The sequence below is a fragment of the Diospyros lotus genome, chromosome 3, assembly GCF_014633365.1.
Source record: "Diospyros lotus cultivar Yz01 chromosome 3, ASM1463336v1, whole genome shotgun sequence".
Taxonomy (NCBI): Eukaryota; Viridiplantae; Streptophyta; class Magnoliopsida; order Ericales; family Ebenaceae; genus Diospyros; species Diospyros lotus.
Genome location: NC_068340.1, coordinates 33,380,924 through 33,403,458, shown reverse-complemented (window position 1 = coordinate 33,403,458; position 22,535 = coordinate 33,380,924). Strand labels below are relative to the sequence as shown.

Below are 22,535 nucleotides of genomic sequence, written 5' to 3'. Positions count from 1 at the left end.
TTTACTAATGTAATGATCGACTTATTGTTTATATACAATTTCGGTTTGCTCCAATTTCAACTCTTTTAGCAATTTTTGTAACTAAACTGCATGAGAAGTACATAATGCAGCTGTGATTTACTTAGTCTCGCATATTGATAGTGCGACTACAGATTGCTTCTTTGACGATTACGTAAATACAATTTTTTCAAAATAAAACATATACTCATTGTATTTTTTGGATCATCGAGGCTTCCAACTCAATTACGGTCACTGTAACTCTAAGTTTGATAATTATCACAAAACTTTTTTCATCAAACAATTATGAATTCACTTGATTGATTAGAAATTGATAAACTAGATAGGTTGGTGTTGTCATCATCAGAAAGCCTCCCCCATCGATGAGAGAAAAGAAATGGAAAAATTGCAATAATTGCGGAATTCGCGTAGGAATCATTCTAGCACACGGCCACGACTTTTCAGGTGCCCCCTTACAAATCAATGCAATGCCAAAAGGCACACTTTGGAGTGAAAAATCAAGAGCCTCTTTCTTGTTTTTTCCTTTTGTCTTCCATCCCTTTGTTTTTTCTTTTTAATATTTTGTTGAAAATTTTTACATAAACTGAACATCCTAGAGGTCTGCTCCCAGTTTTCACTCAAAGCAGACAACCCACGAGGCGAATCTGGGGAAGGCGAAGAAGCTGCCATTGAATAGGTCTCTGCAGCTTCTTCTGTAGCTTGTTTGTCCATTTGCTTATTTATATGAATAAGATATAAAATATTCTCATAATGCCTAATGATATGCAATGTTTGTTGTCCATCATGCATTTGTTTATAAGGTGAGATGGTGGGGCAAGGTATGGTCAATAATTCTATATTAAATGAAGAGTTTTTATGGAGTCTATACAATTTCTTGTCGCGCAGTTCAGCTCCCCACATAGGCAGGTGGGAGTGAGGTTTTTCAGTTTTCTTGGGAGGGTTTTTCAGCTTCACTGGGTTCTGTGTTGTGGGTCTGCGAGTGTTCAACTTCCGTCGCGGCAGCTTGCAGCTGCGGATTCCGTCAAGGACGGCGGACGTTCGACGGCAGCTTCCTCGATCGGCGATGCTTCAGATTCTATCGTCCGGCGACTATTCGGCTTCCGACGCCTGCAGACCGACTGTTTGTCTTCCCGTCGACGGCGGTCTCCGATCCTCCGATCTGTTTGCCTGTTCAGATATGGCTTCTGGTTCTTCCGATGGCCTCCCGGGCTCTTACGGTCTTCCGGGCTCTGACGGTCTTCCGGATTCTGCTACCAGATGTTGGAGTACGTTGTTACTCCTTTCTCTCTTTCACTCTCAAACACTTGTGTATTTTCTAAGAGAGGATTTGTATTACCCTTCTGGCGAGAGCTCACCATCGACAAGCTCGCTCGCCTGTGTCAGGCGAATCTCCGACTGCCATACCTTCTCTAATATTTGCTCTTTAGGTTGGTGTATTGACTATTGTCGTGGTAACGCCGGAATGCACCGTTCGCAACTTTCCCTCTTTCAGAGTCACTACTATCTTTAGCTCCCTGTTGCCGTCACTATTTTGTTAACTTTTCAAACTGTTGCGAGGCCTCTTTTGAATTTTCAATATTGTTGGTGTCACTTTGTGTGTATAAATTATATAGCTTACATTTTGTGTGTTAATATATAACTTGAAGACCATTTTCGATGTTTTATTATTAGTCATTATTTGACTTTTTTTTATATTAAATGTATTTTTTAATGAATTTAGCGCCTTGTTTTTGTTAAGTGAGGTTTTTTTTGGTGCCTAGCACCTCAGGTGATATAATGTCACAATGCCTTAAGGGCGCCTTTCTCCGAACTACCTTGAGCGGAAGGACACACTAAGCAAACTTTCAGTCTTTTGTCCTTGCTACCATGCACTATAGTGACTATACAACAAAATTACAATATTAAGCTCAGTTGAAAATTTGATTAATTCTCTCACGTACATTGACCAGATTTTCTCCTCCTCCATCAAGTTCTATGTTATCTTTCTTTATATTCTTATAATCCTACTCCGCTAAGTGGTTCAACTGCCTTCTAAGTGGTTAAAACTGTGAAATTATGGTTAACCATAATTATTTTTGCAATAATTCTGACATAGCTTCTTAGCTTTTAGTGTTTCTCCAAAATTGTCCTAATTGACATATTGTATTTTTTTTTCTCTTTTGCATCATGTTCTGTCTCTCTCAAACTTCTATGAAAATAGACAAAGATGCCTATTTCTCTCTTTATTTACACAAGAGTATGTGTTACTTGTAATACATGCTTGTCAGTAATAAATTTCAGGTGATTTTTTCCCTCTTTATTTACACAAGGTTGATCTTTTAGTTTCCTTATGCGAGTATTGAAGCTTCTGTCCAGTTCTTTATTTGCCTTTATGGAATTTTGGTGGTTTTTGATTACATTTGGCAGTGTCAGTTAAAAAGCCAATGATAAATTCAGGAGTGAAGATTGAGGTTAAAGATTTCTTGGAGCAGATGATGCCTGAAATATGGCTTGGAAGCATCCTGCTCCTAATTGTCATGATGTCGTCCACTGCAGCAGGCGCATTTGTAGGAGTAAACATAGGAACTGATCTTTCTGACCTGCCTCCAGCTTCAGAAGTTGTAGCAATTCTTAAGGCCAATCAAATAACTCACGTACGCCTTTTTGATGCTGATGCTCGCATGCTGAATGCTCTTTCAAACACTGGGATAGAAGTTATGGTTGGTGTCACCAATGAGGAAGTTCTGGGCATTGGAGAATCTCCTTCAGTAGCTGCAGACTGGGTTAATAAAAATGTTGCAGCTTACTTACCTTCAACCAATATAACAGCCATTGCTGTTGGCAGTGAGGTCCTTACTTCAATTCCAAATGCTGCTCCTATTTTGGTTCCTGCCATGAATTACCTTCATAAAGCCCTAGTGGCAGCAAACCTGAATTATCGGGTCAAAGTATCAACTCCTCAATCCATGGATATAATCTCTAGGCCATTTCCCCCCTCAACTGCCAGCTTCAATTCTACATGGAACTCTACCATTTTCCAGCTCCTCCAGTTTCTAAAAAATACAAATTCTTATTACATGTTAAATGCTTATCCCTTCTATGGATATGTTAATGGCAATGGTATCTTTCCAATTGATTATGCTCTTTTTCAACCACTTTCCTCAGTCAAGCAGATTGTTGACCCTAACACTCTTTTTCAATATAACAGCATGTTTGATGCTATGGTGGATGCTACCTATAATTCTATAGCAGCCTTTAATTTTTCAGGGATCAAAATTGTTGTGACGGAATCTGGGTGGCCATGGCATGGCGGAGCCAATGAACCTGATACCACTACAGAGAATGCCAGAACATTTAACAATAACTTGATCCAACGTGTTTTAAATGGTTCTGGTCCACCTAGTCAGCCTTCTTTTCCCATCAATACATATATTTATGAGTTGTTCAATGAAGACAAGAGGCCCGGGCCTGACTCAGAGAGAAACTGGGGCCTCTTTTTTACCAATGGGACTGCAGTTTATCCTCTGAGTTTGAGTTCTCAGCGAATCTCTAATAATTCTTCATCAGTTTTCTGCATTTCTAAACCAGGTGCAGATCATGATAAGTTGCAAAGTGGACTGAATTGGGCTTGTGGGCAAGGTCATGCCAACTGCAGTGCTATTCAATCAGGGCAGCCATGCTATTATCCGGATACTGTACAAAACCATGCTTCTTTTGCTTATAATGATTATTACCAAAAAATGCGTAGTGTTGGTGGAACCTGTGACTTCGATGGTACAGCACAAATAACTAGTGATGATCCTAGTAAGTTCCTATTTTCCTTATAGTAATGGTGTTGCTGAAAGCTGTGTTTCTTTTCTTAATTTTTATTTGGTTTTACACAGAAATGTCTCGATAGAAATTGTCTACAAACAGTGCCACCAATCTTCTCACCCGTGCAGTGGTTGTTTTGTTTTAGATGAATGTTGACTAGATCTGAAAAAACACATTTAATATTGTATGGCCCTTGCCCCTTGGCCTGCTTTTGTTCCAGAAAGGAGTAATAACTGCTATAAGTGTGAGTCTATAAATGTAACTGCAATGTTGTGAACCATTAATACGAATAATTAATCAATATCATAAGCTGCTTTCTTTCTCTGGAAGCATATTTCTCCAATAGGATTACCCATTCAAAGAATCTAGGAATGACAACATTTTCTCACTCGCTGTCTTCTCTGTCCAAAATTCTACCGTTAGCTGCTTGCTTTCCTTCTAAGAATGATTGTGTGTAAATTTTACTCCTGTGCTAGTTTAAGTTGTTTATCTGTCTTCTGCATCGAGATTCTATGGCTGCAAGTCTTTCTAATGTTTGATGATAGAATTTCTGGGAAGCTTATACAACAACCTTGTCCTTAACCCCACTTGGTGTGGTTAGCTATATGAATTCTAGCTCTCAAAGTCACACATATCTAAGGGTTTTCTGCTTTGACTTCAGACATTCTTTTACTACAGGTTTCTTCAGCTCCATCTACTCACCTGACATATTTGTTTTTTGATCTTCTTTTTACATGTTAAAACCACCTTAATCTCTGAACATTCGTCTCATGGTTCTATCTTTAATAAGTGCTGCAATAAACTTATTGTGGATAATATAATTTTTAATTCTGTCTTTTCTTATATGACTGCACATCCACCATAATATTTTTATCTTAGTTACACTCAGAGTTGCAAAACTCAATACTTAATTGCCAACATTCCGAGCCTTACAGCAAAGATGGCTTTATAGCCATTTGGTAGTTATACTTGTCAAAATTTGAATACTGCTATATTTACCTGAGATGTTGGCACAGAAGCCATTTTGAGGAGAAACTGACTTGTAGCAGCAATAAAACTGCTGATAGATGATTGATTTGTGTGTTTGTTGATATCTAGAAGATGCTTGTTTTGGGTTCTGCATGGTATGATGATCCTTGGGGAATTACTACAGCATAGGCTTTGGGCAAGCATGATCCTTTGGGGAATTACTACAGAATAGGCTTCAGGCAAACTTTTAACTCAACTTTATTTTCCCCTAATGGAAATTTGTTCTTTCGCAAAATTGTCTCCGAAACCCAATCTATACCTCCAAAGGCATGGATTTTATTGAGGGGCATTAGTGCATGTCTCAGAGTGAGATTGCCTTGACTGGATCCTTAAATTGCCTTCTTGGATACTGCAAACCTAAGATGAAAGGTTGTTTTTTGTCTCTGTCGAGTGGACCTAGCTTAATGGTTCTGTGATTGTTGATTATTCTACAGGGTTTGTTGAGTTCGTTAGTTTGATTCTTTGTACTGGACTATGTTGTCTTTGTGTGGTTCTTTGGCTCATTGTTGATGGTTGGACTGGGACTTTTCCTATTGAGGTTGAGGTGTAAATATCTCCTGTTGGAAGAATATAGAGAACTCATTTTCAGCAGAAAATCAAGGATTAAACAAGGGAGTATTGGTGCATACTGTTTAACTCTTTTACACAGTTTTGTTTCACCTAAATGAATTGGGGAATGCTATTTTTCAAATGCAATTCCTTGTTTTTCTTCAAAACTTAGTGATGCTCTGTTCCATTTTTATCTACTATTTTTCAACCGTATTACTTAGCAAAGACCAAATTGCTTTAAGCCGTGAGTCAATTTTCTGTAGATGCCTATCTACATTCACTTCACTTTGAGTCAAGCTTCCGTTATGTTGTGACCTTGCATTTAGGCTCTAGGGGACCTGTATGCTTAGTGCATGCCTTTCTTTTTTAATTGACACAGTAGAACATTAGTTCAAGCCTTAAACCACTATGAACAGTACCTGTTTGTGGCAGTTCTATTTCCATAGCAGAAGGAAGGGTGAAGAAAATCCATGTTACATAATAAAGTGCTTTCTCCATACACGGTAAAAGGCCACGTATGAGTTGGTGAAGAAAAAATGCGAAACATTGCATAGTTCCCTTTCTATGCATCCATCTTTTTGGTGAATTTGTCGTTTAGTGGGATGAAGGTGCTTGATTATTGTTGTGGTCGCGTTTAATTTCTTGAATCTAGCTCCCCCCCCATTAATTGTTTGCCTGTATTTTCTTCCTTTCTTTTATGATTACTCCCCTCTTGTGGTACTCCCACTATCCGAACAAGAAATGTTATCATCAGTCTCTGTTTCTCCTTATCTTTGTCTATTCATGTGGTGGCGGCCTTTTGCAGGTTATGGGTCCTGCACTTTTACTGGAAGGTGAGGTCTTCAGTCCATATCAGTTTCTAGTTTCATTCTTGCCTTAAATCTGGCCTCTAACATGTATATTGTGTATTGATTTTCCAACACAGTACAAATTCGAGCTCGAGTCAAGTTTTTCCACCCACTTCTTCATTCGGACCAATTTACCCCCCATCTGCGAGTTCAATCCTTGGAGTTGCTGGGATTGGATCGATGATTTTAGCAGTATCCGTTGCTTTGATGTTGATTTGATAGAGTTTGGTGGGGAGCTGCGCCTTTTGAATTTGCGATATGTCAGTACAACAGTTCCCTTTTTCTGTAAAATCACAGTCTTTGCTAGTCGATTTTGATCCTTATCTGTTGATTCAATTTTGTCCTCTTTCCTTATCTGTTGATTCAATTTTGACCTCTTTTTGTTGCTCTTGCTAATGAGAATGTTCATATCTATCTATCTATATATATGTGGTAATTTAATCTGCATTATTGTAGCAATTAGCAAATGCATTGACTTGTGGTATTAAATGGAAACAACCCATTACCAGTTGTTTTAACTATGTTCTAAACATTAGGGAAATCTTCAAACTAGGCATCTCCCAAGAGAGAGCAACGGGTGATGGGTTGGATTAGAAGAATGCACTTTATTATTACGGCGATTCCATGAAGATAGATAGGCCCTCTATTTAATTGATTGGTAAGCAATAACGTTCTATAAATTTCAAGTAAATGCCAACTATAAATAGAGAGAGTCTAAATTTGTTTATTGAGCTTTTCTTAATCTATCAACTTCCAAATTCTCCAACAATCCCTCTAAAATCTATCTTTAGGATAATCTACACAAATTCAAATTAAAAAGCTCTCCTAAAATAAATTGAACTTCTTAATTTTGATCAATTTAGTATTTATTTATTTAACTAAAGTTTGTTTTGAATGCAAGAGCTCCCCAGCAGCCCACGATAATTCCCTCTTTTTAATTGTTAAAAGAAAATGGGGATTAGGTACCCTAATCCTACTTCCATTAATTAAAGCATGTTTGGATGCAAAAGGATGGTGATCTGATTCCAAGAACTAACATCCAAACAAGATCTTACTTGGAATATATATATATATATATATAATAATAGGAAAAAAATGTACAGCGTGCCTCACGTGGCCCACCAACTACCATTTCTCACCTGCTTCTCTCTCTCTCATTCATCACGCAGTGTCCAAAATCCGAATTGCAAATTGTACTCTTCGCAGTGTGTGTGTGTGTGTGTGTGAGAGAGAGAGAGAGAGAGAGAGAGAGAGAGGGAGAGATGGAGAGGCGCAGCAGCATAAGCGACGTGGGAGTGGAGGAGATGGTGAAGGCTGGATTGACTGTGGAGGAGGCCAAAGAGTTTCAGAGAGCTCTCAAAGACGCAATTGCTTCTGCCGGCGGCGGCAGCGGAGGAGATGGGCGGCCGGAGAACAGGGAACTGTGGCGGGAGGTCACCGCTCGATGGTTGCTGCAGCCGTCGCATCCCCACGCGCTGCACCAGCTCCTCTACTACTCGGTCTACTCTGACCACGATGAGTCGGCTCATGGTCCACCTCCCTACTGGTTCCCTTCGCCGTACGACTTCTCTATTTTTGCATTTCGGCCCTCTGATTTGTTATTATTGCAATTACCGGCTTGTTATGCTTGTATATAACCGTGTGTATGTGTCAATTAAGAAGAAGAACTGATCCATGACACATAATCTGTTGTATTTTATATCACTTCTTTAATCTCTACCGCAATTAGATCCTTTTAACTAATTTGATGAAAAGATGAAAATAAAGTACAACCTAACTTTTGTGTGATGTTGATAGGAAACACATCACTCATTTGGCTAACATTTGGTCAAATTGGTGCATAAGATGCAGTATGTTTAGTTCTAAATTATATGGATATGCGTAGACTTTTGAGGTATTTTGCGTTGTTTGCTACAGGGAGGTAAAGAGAACTAGGAAAGGTAATTATCTCCCAAGTTATAGGAAGAATAGGAATAAAATGAGTAAAAGTAGTAGGTACTCTGATTGCTATATGCTTTTATTACAAGTATGTGACACATTTCTATGTTATGTGTGAAGTCTTGAGCAAGGTTGTTAAAATCGGGATTTTAAGTGGGATCGACAAAGGGTCCATAAAATCGGATCGTAAAATCGAATCGTAAAATCGTAAGATTTTAGAGATAATTAAAAATACCCTTTAATTTTTGTAAATATATGTTTATAATAATATAATTTTGTAGAAAATGAATTAATATTATTTAATAACTTGATTATTCCTTATTATAATTCAAAAAATGATACTTCCCAAATATAGCTCAAAAACTAGCAGGTTGGTATAGACAATTTAGAGGCAAAATATAGGTAATTTAGAGGTAAAATATAGCTTAAAATTTTTTAGAGGATGCTTTCAATGTCTTCCATTAGATTTAGATTGGAATTTTTTCTTGATTTAATATTGATTAAATCAAGTAATATCCCAATTTGGGGTTGGGTGGTCCATTAATTAATTACTTGTTTGTCTTGATTTACTTATGCAATCAATGTTAAATCAAGTAAAAATTATAATTTAAATCAAGTAAATTGGAACTTATGCAATTAATGTTAGACGCTATGTGACATTGGAATTTATGTAATCAATGTTAAATCAAGTTCCAATTTAGAGGCAAAATATAACAATTCATTGCATAAGTTCCAATGTCAGATGCTATGTGACATTGAGACGTTGGAAGCATCTTCTAAATTACAACTTAAATCAATAGAGGTCTTTGAATCGTAAAATCGTTTGGGGATCTCTAAAGCGTAAAATCGTAAAATCGTACATGTAAAATCGAGATTTTATAGGATTTTATCCCAAATTGGATTTTATATGGGATTTGAATCGTTTGGGAGTCTTCGAATCGTAAAATCGTATGCGTAAAATCGGGATTTTAACAACAATGGTCTTGAGACAATACACTTGAAAGAACTTTAAGTGTATTTATGCCCATTATTTTCTTTTAGATTTACTACTTATAAACAAATATGAAGACAAATGACAAATGTTAACTACTTATAAACAAACTATATATATATATATATTTTTTTCTTTATCTCACTAGAGTAGGCTCTGTCGGGTTTATTGTTTCTTGTGTTTGAGTTTTGAGATCATGCATTACATACGATCATTTTAACATGAAGAGTTCATTTCTGGAGTCATATCTGCTTCCTACTGATCTTGCCTTTCTTCACTTGTTAGATATGATTCTAAACGCACAAACTTGGGCCGCCTAATGGAGACTCATGGTCCAAAGCTTTTAGGGGATTCATACAAGGATCCCATATCAAGTTTTAATCTATTTCAGAAGTTCACTGTTCAGCACCCTGAGGTGAGTTATCATATTCACTCATTAAAGTGAAAAAAGAAATGGTTGGTAATATTCTTGCTGCCATCTTTTACAACAATTTTCAGAAACTATGGAATAATAATGATATAAAAATTGCTCAACTTGTTTTCTAAACATGTTCTTCTTCCTTTTTTATGAGTACCTCTGATACCTGTCTGTGCCACTCACTGGCTTCACTTTTTCCACCATTTGCCTTAACTTCTTAATCCATACAACATCCATCACTGCTTATGACACTTTGACTAACAACTACTGCCACTGCCTACCATCCATCCCGCCACTTGTTCAACTACATTTTTGTCACACATTACCACTCCCCTACCATCCCCAACTGTCTGTGTCACCACCATTGTTACACCATGCCACCACCAATACTCGGCACTGCAACTCCTACCACCATAACTGCTGCCTGCCACCATTAACAAACATTTGTTTTGTGAAATTCATGTGGATTAAACTTGACTCTGTTTTTATCTTTTGACAGATACAATCCATAAAAAGAAGCAAAAAATAGAAAACTGATAGCATAAGCGCAAATTAGAAAATGAAGAGTGACATCATTACCAAAGGTCACCTGAACATACTATGTCATAGTTTTTGTAGATTTTGGACTATATTTCTATTTAAATTAACTGTAGTTCAATAGTTTTCAGGTTTATTGGTCAATATTACTAAAGGAGCTTTCAATTAAATTTTGCAAAGCCCCAAAATGTATTCTGGATACTTCTGTGACATCAAATCATGGTGGAACATGGCTTCCTGGTTCAGTTCTGAATATTGCCGAGTGTTGTTTGCATTCATCTAGCTATCCAAGAAAGCAGGATGATAGTTTAGCCATTGTATGGAGGGATGATTGGTGTGATGATTCCCCTGTTAATCAGATGACGTTGAAGGAGCTCCGAGAAAAAGTAATGTATGATTTTTAGTTTTTTTATTTATATCTTTGTTTTGGCTTCGTGTTGTATTTGGGTTCACACCCTTTTGATGGTTCTTCCTCTTTCTTAACATATAATAAAAAAATAAATATAATATATAGATCTATCTTTGTCACGGATGTCTCTTTCTTAATCTATAAAAGCAAACAAACAATATAGATCTATCTTTGTCTTGGATGTTTCATAATTTGGTCTGATACATTGCATGAAAACTTAGTATCATAACTGTGTACATCTTGCCATATACTGATTTTTGCAGTACCAAGTGTCTGTGAAGTTAGAATGATAGTATTATATGATTTTGTGCCTTCACTTTATACTTTCTAACATATGTTGTTGTAATCAGTTCTCCCCTCTTCTTTGTTAATCTGTTAACAACTTTTCCGCAGGTCAGTGGCAAATGCTCTGGATGCTGTATTCTCAAAGGGAGATGCAATTGCAATCGATATGCCAATGACAGTCTCTGCAGTTATTATATACTTGGGCATAGTACTAGCAGGATTTGTTGTTGTCTCAATAGCTGACAGTTTTGCAGCAAAGGAAATTGCAACTCGTTTGCGCGTGTCTGGAGCAAAGGCAATCTTTACACAGGTCATTGTTTTACATAACTTATATTTGAAAAGCACAAGGTCAAAGGAAGCTGGGAAATTTTCCTCACTGTGATTAATTTTGTCATTTTTTTCGAACATGTTTAAGGCATTCACTGATTTCATGTCTTTTATTTAAATCCAAAGCTTGAAGTTTTCAAATTGGCATTACATCTGCCTAGCCATGGTTATGGGATTCTGTTAATCCCCATAAAGATATGAGAAAATTGAGATGTTCAAAAGTAACAAATAGATTTGTTTGAACTCTTTATCCTTCCTTGCAACAATTAATATAAAAACAACTCATCTCTCAAATATCATGATTACATAATCAGTTGCTGATATTTAAGAACACAAGTCAGTCATCAATATTTTTTAGTTCCTCAGAGAAATCACAAACTACTTTCTGTAGTCAACTTTGTTTCTTTATTTCTTTGCTCTTTGTTTTTTGGTCCTTTTGTTTTTTATGCATGTTAAATATACCTTGTTTTGTTGATCAACAACAATAACTCCAAGTGAAGTATGATCCCACTTGGTGGGGCCCTTGTTTTGTTCATCAATTCACTACTATACTAGTTTTTTCTAGTTAAGTTCCATCTTCCGAGTTTGACTTTCTTCTTATCCCACAGTTTACTTTTCTAGTATTTGCCACTTCTGTTAATAGGTAAGTTAATAACTTGAACTTGGCTGAGGTCTGGATTTTCAAAATGCTAAGTTTTTGTTTCAGAAGAATTTCCATAGAAGTTTAGATAGAAACAAGCATGCTTCAAAATTGGGAATGCCTACAGGGCCAGGAAAGTTCCACAAGTGCATTGATTGAATTACAACATTAGGAAACTGGAAGATAAGTGCTATAAATTAATTTCACTTGCATGGCAATCTTTGAATTGTTGCATTGCATTTGCTTTGTTACATTATATTTGACAAAATTCCAACTAATTCTTGCTTGGTCTTGGATTCAGGATTATATATTACGAGGAGGTCGGAAATTTCCTTTATACAGGTAAAGGTTTCACTTAAAGAATGTTTTTTTTTTTTTTTTTGTAAAATGTTGTATCCATGTCTGTTTAGATCCCTTCACATGTTGCAAAGTGCATGTTTGTATTTGCACTCTGCTCTTTACGCTGTAGAACTGAGATTATGTCAATATGTAAACCTCATTTTCTGTACTATAGGATCTCTGAATTGGTATATGATAAGGTGGAAATTGGTTAACATGATAGTTCTTATATGTTAACACCACCAGTTATTAGCTTAAGTGATATCAGACTGCTCCCAAGGAGGAAGGCATGGAGCTCATGTTGTAGATCCACATTAACCTGTGTCCCTTGCATATTGAAGAAATAAAATTGTGTCAAATCGAGTGCCTGGTGCAGCTTCATAGACCAATTAAATTACCTTGATACCCTGAAACTCCCTTTGGAAAGGAATAGGTCATCAGCCAGAAATGGTTGAGAAAGGGAATAGGAGGATTTGTTCAACCATTTTGGTGGAAAGCTTTAAATCCTTGCTTAGTAACCATGGTTTCGTTGGCCATTCTGCCACTTAATGGTATAAACAGCAGTAATTGCCTGACACCAAATTGAGCTTTGATTGCTTCACCTTGAAGTACTTTCCTGGGATAGAAACCGATTAGATTTGTTACGACATTCTTTCCCAGAAAGTGATATTCTCAAATTGAACTGCTTGCCGAACACTAATAATGTTCTTATTTCATTTTGCAGTCGAGTAGTAGAAGCTGCTCCATATAAAGCTATTGTAATACCTGCCTCTGGAAGGGAGTTGGAGATTCAATTAAGAAAACAGGATTTATCATGGAAAGAGTTCATATCTGTTGCTAATCACCAAACTAGGTAATGTGAGCACCTTTATTCTCAATTTGGTCTGAACAATTCTTTTTTTCCCCCATATTAAGGGCTGTGTAATGGCCCAGCTCAATGGAACTCCTGCCTTTTTCTTTTTGCTCTTTTTTGTAATTTATCAATGTGGACACTTGTTTAAGGAAAATTTTCTTTCTGGCAGACCAGATCACTATTCCCCAGTCTATCTACCAATAGACTCTATTACTAACATACTTTTCTCATCTGGAACCACAGGTAAATTATTGAATTTTATCACTTGTTTCTTTAAATCCTGTTGTTTTGTCATCTGTTAGTCTATATCTTGTTTTTGCTTTAATCAGGCGATCCAAAAGCTATACCTTGGACCCAACTTTCTCCCATTCGATCTGCTGCTGATTGCTGGGCACACTATGATGTTAGAGCTGGGGATGTTTTATGCTGGCCTACAAATTTAGGATGGGTGATGGGGCCATCTATAATGTATTCATGCTTTCTAACCGGTGCTACTCTAGCTCTCTATCATGGATCGCCTCTTGGCCATGGTTTTGGAAAATTTGTTCAGGTGAATCCCTCCCCCACACCCCGCCCCCGCGGTTTAGAATGTCTCTTCTAAATGATCTGATATAAGTTGTTTGGTCCATTTTCTATTAGCTTAACTAACCAGTGCTCTAAAGTGGTAATAGAACTTTACTTCCAGTTGGCTTTTGATTGGACCCTTATGGTCCATTTGGTAGAGCTTCAATTTCCAGTTTATTGTTCTCTGTTTTAAGAATTTTGAAGGCAAAAAGTGAAAATGATGTTTGTTGTGTGTGTTTCGAGAATTTGGAAATTTTTGAAAAAAATATATAACACACCCAAAAGGGCAGCGTCAATTTTTCCATTTCATTTGTTTTCACCTCCCCCTCCCTAAAAAAAAAAAAATTGTCGAAGCTCCCCAGTCTCCAAAATTTTGGTTTTGGTTATGAGTTGGTGGGTTTAAAAGGTGTCCCTAGTGCACGAGGCTCCCTGCTTTGTTAGGGTTGGGGGAGGGTCATGTTTGTACGCACTCTTCCCCTTGTCTTTTAGCAAAATGGTTGTTTCCACAATTCAAATGGAATAACCTTACCAGCGTGGCGAGCTAGTGGGTTTGTTGATCATAAAAGAAGAATGAAGGGGAAGAAAGTTAATTTTTTTCAGGAGTATTTTTGTCAATATCAAATAGTGGGTTTGCTGATCAAAAAGGAGAATGAAGGATAAGATATTTAAAACTTTTCTAGGTCAAGGTATTTTTGTCAATATCTTAATCACTTAATAAATAAGAAAATGATCAAACATCATGTTTAGTTTTTGTTTTCAGTTTTTTGAAAAAATAGGATAAAGTTATCAAATGTCATTTCAATTTTCATTTTTTAAACAAAAAATTAAAATTGAGTTCCAAAAGAAATTGAAAACTAAAAATAGGAGACTGACAACTGTCAAATGGCTCTGTAATGCACTTTGTTCTGCTTGTATTGGTTTACCTGCTTGGTTTAATTTGTTTGCATCTCTAATCCATGTAGGAGACTGGGTCACATTTGAAAAGTGAGTTTTAGATAGTTTTGATGGGCATTATTGGGCCTCTTTCCTAATAGTTTAAGTTGTGGTGGTAATTGATGATCTAACATTAAATTCATGCAATGGTTTATGTATTATTTTGCAAGTTCCCTGGGATTGGCTTCTTTCTATGTTTTCTGGATATTAGAAATTTGATAAAATTGTAGGAATTTGCTCGTCCATGTACTTGAATGAGAGTGATTTATGCATACCATTTCTAGTAGATGACATGTAAAAGAAAAGAAATTAGAAAGAATGTTTGGACTCCTTAAAAGTTTTCCCTTTTATCAAAACTTTCCTCTCTCTAGATGCTGAACAGCATAAGTCTATGTCATTTTACATTTATTTCATTACTGCTTTCTATATAAAGCCCTCCTTTGTTCGTGTTATGCATGTCCAGGATGCAGGCGTGACTGTTTTGGGCACAATCCCAAGCTTAGTAAAGGTTTGGAAGAGTACACATTGTATGGATTCCCTAGATTGGACAAATATAAGGTACTTCTCCATTGCAATTTCAAATGTTCGTGGTTGAATTGACTTTCATCTAGAAAAAGGACTTGAATTTTATTATCTGCAGGTTATTTGGTACTACTGGAGAAGCCTCTAATGTTGATGATGACCTTTGGCTCTCTTCAAGGGCTTACTACAAACCCATCATTGAATGTTGTGGAGGCACTGAGCTTGCATCATCCTACATCGTAGGAAGTCTTCTGCAGCCACAAGCTTTTGGAGCATTAAGCACTCCATCAATGACAACAGGCTTCGCCATCCTCAACGAAGATGGAGTTCCATATGTAAGAATGTTTTTTAGTTAATTGACAGGTTTTGCAATCAGCAATCTCACACCAGATCACATCATGGCCGAGGGTGCTGCTAGCACTTCACCTTATTCGGCCAAGCATTATGAAGCTTGACTTTCTAGGCATTTTCAAGAGAAGTGGTGGCAATAGTATCAAACTTCTCAGGCTGAGATGATGGTGACTGGTTGCATTAAATGATGCAGTGACTGTTGAAGAAACTAATGGTTTTGAGATGTCAAATGTAATGAGTTATTACCTTGGGAATCCTATATTTGCTTTTGTGTTTGATATGTTTGACCTATGAAACAGCTGAACGATCAAGCTTGTGTTGGTGAAGTGGCTTTGTTTCCCCTCATTATGGGAGCTTCTGATAGATTGCTCAACGCTAATCATGAAGCTATATACTTTGATGGAATGCCCATACACAAAGGAATGGTATGCTAACCTGAATACACCTTCCTCTGAGTTGTTAGTTAGAATTACTAGGCATAGATGAACAATCTGACATTGAAATAGCAAAAGCAAGCTAGAATTTGACCAGAAGCATTGGATAATATCATGGAGAAGTTTCTTGTGACTCAAGCTGATTCAACAAATGTAGAGGCTGTTAAACTAAAGGATGTTACTTGTAATCAAGTAGCTTCAAGTGATAAATCACTGATGGACATTTTTTGCAGCCAGCATCACAATTAATGGGGTTGAGTTGTACTTCTGGTGCTTGATGGTTTTATCCAGTGGCTATTGATACATCAGAAGCCTGGTTTTAGATTCACTGATGTTGGCTTGTAACAGAGAGGATATCCTGAATCTATGCAATTCTAGATCTCATCCTGTTTTGTTTTACATCTGAAAACTACTTTCTGTTTTGGGATTGGAAGGAATAAAATGACTGAAAAACATAAAAATTGCTTAAAAATTCAAAAGCTTGGTCAAATTGTAATCCTTTGGTATTATCTGGTTCCTCAAACTGTGCATCATGGTGAGTTCTGAAATCTTCAGGAAGAAAAAAAACGTGCGGAAATGAATTTTTCTGGAGTTGAATCCAAGAGACAAATGTGGTCTGGGTAGCCCTTTGGCTTGAGCAATTTGATTATATATACTTATTGTCATTTTTTTTTTCCCCTCTCTTTTGTTGTTTTCATCATACTTTTTCCAATTGTTTGTGATCATCACTTTAATGTCATCCATGTACAAGATTTATTGGATAATTATTGCCATCTGTTTGATAATTGCTATGACCTGGTGACAAGAAATGAAGTTGCTAATATTCTTTAATAACTTGCTTATTCACAGCAACTAAGGAGACATGGAGATATCATTAAACGAACTGTTGGAGGCTACTATTCTGTGCAAGGCCGGGCTGATGACACCATGAATCTTGGTGGCATAAAGGTATTGGCGCTACACTCCCATACCACTCCTTTTCTGGAGTGGTTCTAGTCATGTTGATACTTCTTGAGAGGTGGATGAGCCTGATAATGCCATGACCTTTTGGTTTTAATGTCAAAAGAAAATGTAAAGCAATTGACAAACAAGGATTTCCTGGATTCTCCTTGACAAAATACACTTGAGTTTTGTGTGTACTGAAATATCTGTCGGCATAGACAGTATCTATTTACTTTTGAAGTGTTTTAAATTTGTGCATTTATTGGACTTCCCTTGGTTATGACATGTTTTTGAAGTCAAAAGAATGACTTGGAGTTCTTAATATGCAGACAAGCTCAATTGAAATTGAACGTGTGTGTGACCGAGCCGATGGAAGTGTCATGGAAACTGCTGCTGTTAGTGCTGCGCCAATAAGGGGTGGTCCAGAACAGTTGGCCATATTCGTGGTACTAAGGAAAGGATTTAACGCTGAACCAGAAAAACTAAAGACGATATTCTCAAGAACGATCCAACGCAACCTTAACCCATTGTTCAAGGTCTGTTTCTCATCTTGAGCTCATCAAGATATTTATACTCACTCATGGCATATGTCTGAGGAAACTGTGGGTCTTGGGCACATTGCAGCAAAACCTAACTACCACTATCACCAAGTAATACCAATCCAGGGAATCATTTCTTCCCACCATTACATGTTAGATATCTAAGACAAGTTTCACTTCACCATTATATATATGTTACTTACATAATCCATTGGCTGACTATTAGGCCTACATTTATGGCAGTCCACTGCCTGGAATGACCTCAAATTTCCAATCAATAAGGATTATATTCTTAAATGGACCATAAGGTCCATGGCGAACTTAAGATTTTATTTCGTTTACCTATTCTCAGTCCAGTTTTTGTCTAACAGGTGAGCGTCGTTAAGATCTTGCCAGAATTTCCTCGAACAGCTTCCAATAAATTACTGAGAAGAGTTCTTAGAGACCAGCTGAAGCAGGAGCTTCAGATCCGGAGTAAGATTTAACCCCTACGGGTTTGGGTATCATTTGGTGCCTGAGATAAGGATCCATGACAAGTGCTACGTCGTTAAGTTCTTTGATTTGACGCTTGGTGGCAGTAAAAAGGCATAATTAGTGCACGACACTCCTGTTTTTCAATGGTCTGATTGCTCTCATTGAATGTAAGAGTAAAATGTATTCAACTTCACTCTTAGACACATGTCTATTGTTGTCATAAAAAGATATGTATTAGTAACATTGTCGCATTATTATTATTATTTAAATAAGAGGCTTATTGTGAGATGATTGAAATGTTAGAATTCACTTAGTCGAGATGATTGATATGTTAGAATCTACTTGATTGATAAATTAATATTCCAATAAATCTAAATATGAGGTTTAAATTATAGACACACCTCTAAACAATGTCTTGTATGTTTTTTATTTGTGTATTTGTCAATAATTAGTCATCAATTAAGATAAATAGTCTTTTGAAATTAGACCTTTTTATTTTTTAGAAAAAAAAAAAAGGAAAACTTACTTTTTGCAAGTTTAATAAAATTTTATTTTGAAAAAAAAAGGATGAAATAAATTTATGCTTTATTAGTGATTTTCATATTATATCAATTTCTGGGCGATAACAAATTTGAAAAAAAAAATATTTTGTAAAATATGGTTGGTTATCTCACTGACCCTAATAAACAAAAGAAAAACTTGATAGATAATTGAGCCCTTTTATTTTGTTACACTTAGATTTCAGAATGCAGATTAATAAAATTGGAGTTTTTGAATAAATATAAAAATCATACAAAAGAGTAACATATTCTGTGTTTTTAACTTTAACCTGCCAGTTGGGTTGGGGCAGCCCATCTACGTTAGAATGGACTTCTTTTTTCTTTTTGTTTGTTTATTTATTTGTGGTCTTTAGAACATGCCATTACTTCTGTCGAGTGTGACTGTCTGAGCTCTCTCTCATTTCAGAACCCAAAAAATCTCAAATATAAGCAGAAAAACCTCGGTTTTCTTCCTCTCCTCCTGCTCTGCTCTGGTTTGGTTATTCTCTCTCTCTCTCTCTCTCTCTTTTGCAGTTACAGTAGAGGCAGGAATGGAATCAATTCCCGCTAGGCATCTGATTTGTGCGACATATAGTAATAGCAGCTTCCTCATCAGATGCCCATCATTCCATCTAACCAGAATCCGAGTGCCAAATACCCGCTATCCCTTTGTTCTCTGCTCCAGAAAATCTGCTTTCCAAGGTGGGTCATTCTCCCTTTTTCTTATTTTATTTTATTCTTTTCCTAATATCGTCCGGTTTTATTTCTGTTGTTATATCATATTTTGTCAATCCAAATTCATTCTTTTTTGTCATGGCTCGTGATTTGAGTAGCGTATGAATCCGTGGGAGTAAATTTTCCTATAGGAGCGGCAGTATGTATGTATGTACGTATGTATGTATGAACATGATGCTGGGTCTTTTAGTGGAATTGCATTGCTCGAGAGAGGTAAAAAGGATATCTGTTTTCCCCCTAAATTTTCTGATTTCCTAGTGGCTAGTTCAAATTGTTGATGAGATACAATTGGGTTTTGCTGGGTTTTATTTATTTGTTTCTTTTCTTGTTTGTTTGTTCGCTCCATTTCTGTTCCTTTCTTGTTTGTTTGCTATCAGCTATGCTTATTTTCTGATAACACGCTTGTTTGTTTGTCATACTTGCTCCGAATTTTAATTAAGAAACATGATAACCTAAAGAGTGAGTATATAGACATGGGACACAGATAAAATGCGATTTCCATGGACGCCAGAGGCACTTCCAAAAAATCAGAGCCGTGGCAACACTAATATATGCTCACTCCCCCCACAACATTTTTCAATATATATGTTGTAAATATTTATGTTTAAAGTTCGAATATATGGCCAAAAAGCTCCAAAACCAATTGGATTTGTTGGGCTTTGTGGTTCCTAAAATTAAACCTTAAAGGGGGTTAATAGTCATAACGCTGTATTGTCTGATTTTGTGCCACAAAATTATTTTCTTCAAACTTCTGACAAAAGCAATGTGTTTCATTTTCTTTTTTTTTTTTTTTTAGTAATAGACATGCATATTTCTTTAGGTATCCTTATGTTTTGACGAGTATGCTGTATACATGAAGTGTGTGATTGACTTGAGTTTCGTGTCTAACATGAACTCGTACTGTCTGCAATGCTCATGCTTGTCTTATGATAATTCCCTCTGGACTGATTTGTTTATTTTCTTTTCATAAAATTTTACTTTTGCATTTAAATTCTATTGCCTATGCCCTATGATGTTGATAACCTCATGCCAATCACATGGCAAAACTGTGTAAAGTATATGGGGGAACTCCTTGCTGAGGAGGGTTAAATCTTAAGAAAGACCTTATTGAAGTCACCGGGATACCTATTTTGCTTGCTGTTATACAACTTTGTTTTCTTGTGTGATAACTAAGGACAGGCTAATTTCTTGTTACCTGGATATACAAGTTTTGGAAATAAAAAATAATATTTCTCGTATGGTATGAAGTGCACTAATGATGTCTTGTTTTCCCTAGTGATTTTTCCTTATCAAACTAATGTAGAAAATTGTGTACTTACCTTCTTGTTTATTTTTGAATACATCGATTTCTGATTCAGATTTTCAGGGTTATGCAAATCCTTTGCGTCTTTTGCCATCCAAGGAACCAGAAGTTTGCAGAGGTTCTTCACTGGAAAACGTGCTTCAATCTTTCAAAGTTGGGGGGTCTGAGTGTTTATACAAAGTCAAGCTACAAACGAGTAACACCTATGGATCTGGTCTAAGTGACATAAATGCTGGTATCCTTCTTTGTTTGATAGATGCAAAGGGCGACTCAATCTTACAGAGGATTCCAGCAAGTTTGATTAAAGATCACTCTAATCAATTAGAGGACAACTATGTTTCTGATGAGGCCCTCCATTTTCATCGCGGTTCTATTGATGAGTTCATTTTTGAGGGACCTAAACTGGGGAAACTTAGTTCTTTATGGATCAGCCTTGAATCAGGTTATAGTCTCTTCCTGAGCTAATGGGTCTCCATTATCTGCAAGACCCTTAGTTTAGTCTTTCTTATAGGGCCAACTCAGGATTGTCTACAGTCAAAACTAAGGGTCAAAATGCATATAGTCTCTTCCTGAGCTAATGAGTCTCCATTATCTGCAAGACCCTTAGTTTAGTCTTTCTTATAGGGCCAACTCAGGATTGTCTACTCAAAATTAAGGGTCAAAATGCATCTATTACTGTATCCTTGAGTTCTCTTTGTGAAATACTCAGAAAGCTCAAATGGATACATATGATTGAACATTAGCAATCCCATTACTGGGTGTAGACAAATTAAATAAACTGCAGCTGTCTCTCATTTGCTTTCTTTATCGAAGGTTGGCTCTTTAGGAGGCAAAAGGGTAATTGATTGTAATAAGCTGTATTTGGCCTTGTTTTAAGCATTGTCTAATTTCATTGTTCCTGTTCTGAATGTTAGGTCAATGGAGACTTGGAGGTGTAGGCTTGATTGCCCTTTGTTGTAATGAACTTACCTCAGAAGCAAATGACAGAAATATTGAGTATTTTGTTTCTGAGTACAGATTTGAGGTAGAGGATACCTTACTCGGTGAGGGCAGTGACATTTCTATGGCAGAACTCAGGCCTTGTCTAGTTAAGGAATTTTCTGGGGACAACTTGAACGTATTATCTGAAAACTTCTTGCAACCTACTACACTGGTTGCTAGTAGTGGATCGTCAAATGAAGAAAGCATGAAAAAGTATGCAGAACTAAAGCTGTCTCTGTTACTTTACGATGCTTTGCTTGTCCTTGCTGGTTCATCAGTCGCATCCTTCTCAGCCGGGGAAAACGCTGCGGTTGCATTTTTATGTGGTGGGATTGGTGGCTTCCTCTATCTATTCTTGCTGCAAAGGTCTGTCGATGGGCTGCCAGCCCCTGCATTGACATCGATGAAAAACCTGGGAAAATCTGATCAAATCTTCCGAAAGGGTCCATTGTGGAGCCTAGTATTAGCATTTACATTATCTGTTGTTGCAGTGAAGTATGGGTCGGGAGGTGGTGTCACGCCGGCGTTAACCCCGAAAGAACTCCTCTCCGGAATGCTTGGATTCCTTGCTAGTAAAGTTGCAGTGGTGCTGGCAGCTTTGAAACCCTTGCCAACGGGTCTTGAGCAGAACAAGTAAGGGATTTTTTATTTTTTCTTTAGTTCATACACACAAGTGAAAATGACCGGCTAGCTAGAATATATTCCTGTAACCGACCTCACTTGGTAGAAGAACGAAGACTTGATATGATGCTGGTAGTCGTCCATATGCACAGGAAGAGCTCTACATTTGAACTTTTATAAGCTTTAGGAAAGCATTCTTATAAACGACTACTACTTGAAAGAAAGAAATAAACAAAGGGCTCGTTTGGTTAGGCGGTTTGATCGTTTATAAGTTGGTATATAATTTTTAAGCTACCTAACTTAAATACTCAAACTTCAGCGTTTTGCAAAAACTGGTTGGGGATAGTTTTTGCAAAAAATTGCTACAAAATAAGCTATGTTGACCAAATATTTTACCATATTATCCTCATATATTTTGCTAATTTTTAGTCATACCCTTCTTCTTCATCTTCTTCAACCTCTGCCTCCAATCGCTCGTCGCCATCGTCGTCGCCCCTATTGTCTGGCCATTTTCTTTCCATTGCCATTCCTACCCCAATCAGTTGTCATCTCGAGATCCATTGTCGCTGTTGGTTGTTGCCTATAGCCTCCATCACTTGCGTCTGTCACTTTCTCTTTCGTCTT

The 22,535-nt window shown here is 36.9% G+C and overlaps 3 protein-coding genes across 6 annotated transcripts; all 3 read left to right on the top strand.

Moving 5' to 3' along the window:
- The first annotated feature begins 488 nt into the window (after window positions 1-488).
- Window positions 489-6,590, top strand: LOC127796243 (glucan endo-1,3-beta-glucosidase 4). Of its 3 annotated transcripts, XM_052328290.1 has the most exons (5): window positions 489-694; window positions 904-1,283; window positions 2,425-3,801; window positions 6,194-6,221; window positions 6,314-6,590. In XM_052328290.1, exons 2-5 carry the CDS (start codon window positions 1,082-1,084, stop codon window positions 6,453-6,455), a joined length of 1,749 nt encoding a protein of 582 aa, XP_052184250.1. In that variant the 5' UTR covers window positions 489-694; window positions 904-1,081; the 3' UTR covers window positions 6,456-6,590. The 3 variants fall into 3 exon arrangements, with proteins under 3 accessions (XP_052184250.1, XP_052184249.1, XP_052184251.1); XM_052328289.1 differs by lacking the exon at window positions 489-694 and having other exon boundaries at window positions 778-1,283; XM_052328291.1 differs by lacking the exons at window positions 489-694; window positions 904-1,283 and adding an exon at window positions 1,293-1,445.
- An 826-nt stretch (window positions 6,591-7,416) lies between these two features.
- On the top strand, window positions 7,417-17,973 carry LOC127796242 (probable CoA ligase CCL12). The gene is made up of 14 exons (XM_052328288.1): window positions 7,417-7,794; window positions 9,451-9,580; window positions 10,252-10,511; window positions 10,923-11,124; window positions 12,083-12,123; window positions 12,845-12,973; window positions 13,143-13,216; window positions 13,303-13,523; window positions 14,934-15,028; window positions 15,111-15,327; window positions 15,643-15,768; window positions 16,627-16,725; window positions 17,049-17,255; window positions 17,630-17,973. Exons 1-14 carry the CDS (start codon window positions 7,499-7,501, stop codon window positions 17,741-17,743), a joined length of 2,211 nt encoding a protein of 736 aa, XP_052184248.1. The 5' UTR covers window positions 7,417-7,498; the 3' UTR covers window positions 17,744-17,973.
- A 683-nt stretch (window positions 17,974-18,656) lies between these two features.
- Window positions 18,657-22,162, top strand: LOC127796244 (uncharacterized). 2 transcript variants are annotated; one of them, XM_052328292.1, is made up of 3 exons: window positions 18,657-18,973; window positions 20,365-20,751; window positions 21,224-22,162. In XM_052328292.1, the coding sequence occupies exons 1-3, from the start codon at window positions 18,823-18,825 to the stop codon at window positions 21,925-21,927; spliced, it is 1,242 nt and encodes a 413-aa protein (XP_052184252.1). In that variant the 5' UTR covers window positions 18,657-18,822; the 3' UTR covers window positions 21,928-22,162. The 2 variants fall into 2 exon arrangements, with proteins under 2 accessions (XP_052184252.1, XP_052184253.1); XM_052328293.1 differs by lacking the exon at window positions 18,657-18,973 and adding an exon at window positions 18,988-19,219 and having other exon boundaries at window positions 20,373-20,751.
- Window positions 22,163-22,535: the final 373 nt, after the last annotated feature.

Coding starts and splice junctions, on each gene's coding strand:
- LOC127796243 (XM_052328290.1), top strand. CDS start 1,082: ATGCTTCAGATTCTATCGTCCGGCGACTATTCGGCTTCCGACGCCTGC. Junction 1,284..2,424: donor TTCTGCTACCAGATGTTGGA/GTACGTTGTTAC, acceptor TACATTTGGCAG/TGTCAGTTAAAAAGCCAATG. Junction 6,222..6,313: donor TCCTGCACTTTTACTGGAAG/GTGAGGTCTTCA, acceptor TTTCCAACACAG/TACAAATTCGAGCTCGAGTC.
- LOC127796242 (XM_052328288.1), top strand. CDS start 7,499: ATGGAGAGGCGCAGCAGCATAAGCGACGTGGGAGTGGAGGAGATGGTG. Junction 11,125..12,082: donor CAAAGGCAATCTTTACACAG/GTCATTGTTTTA, acceptor TCTTGGATTCAG/GATTATATATTACGAGGAGG. Junction 15,769..16,626: donor TGCCCATACACAAAGGAATG/GTATGCTAACCT, acceptor GCTTATTCACAG/CAACTAAGGAGACATGGAGA.
- LOC127796244 (XM_052328292.1), top strand. CDS start 18,823: ATGGAATCAATTCCCGCTAGGCATCTGATTTGTGCGACATATAGTAAT. Junction 18,974..20,364: donor CAGAAAATCTGCTTTCCAAG/GTGGGTCATTCT, acceptor TTTCTGATTCAG/ATTTTCAGGGTTATGCAAAT. Junction 20,752..21,223: donor ATGGATCAGCCTTGAATCAG/GTTATAGTCTCT, acceptor TCTGAATGTTAG/GTCAATGGAGACTTGGAGGT.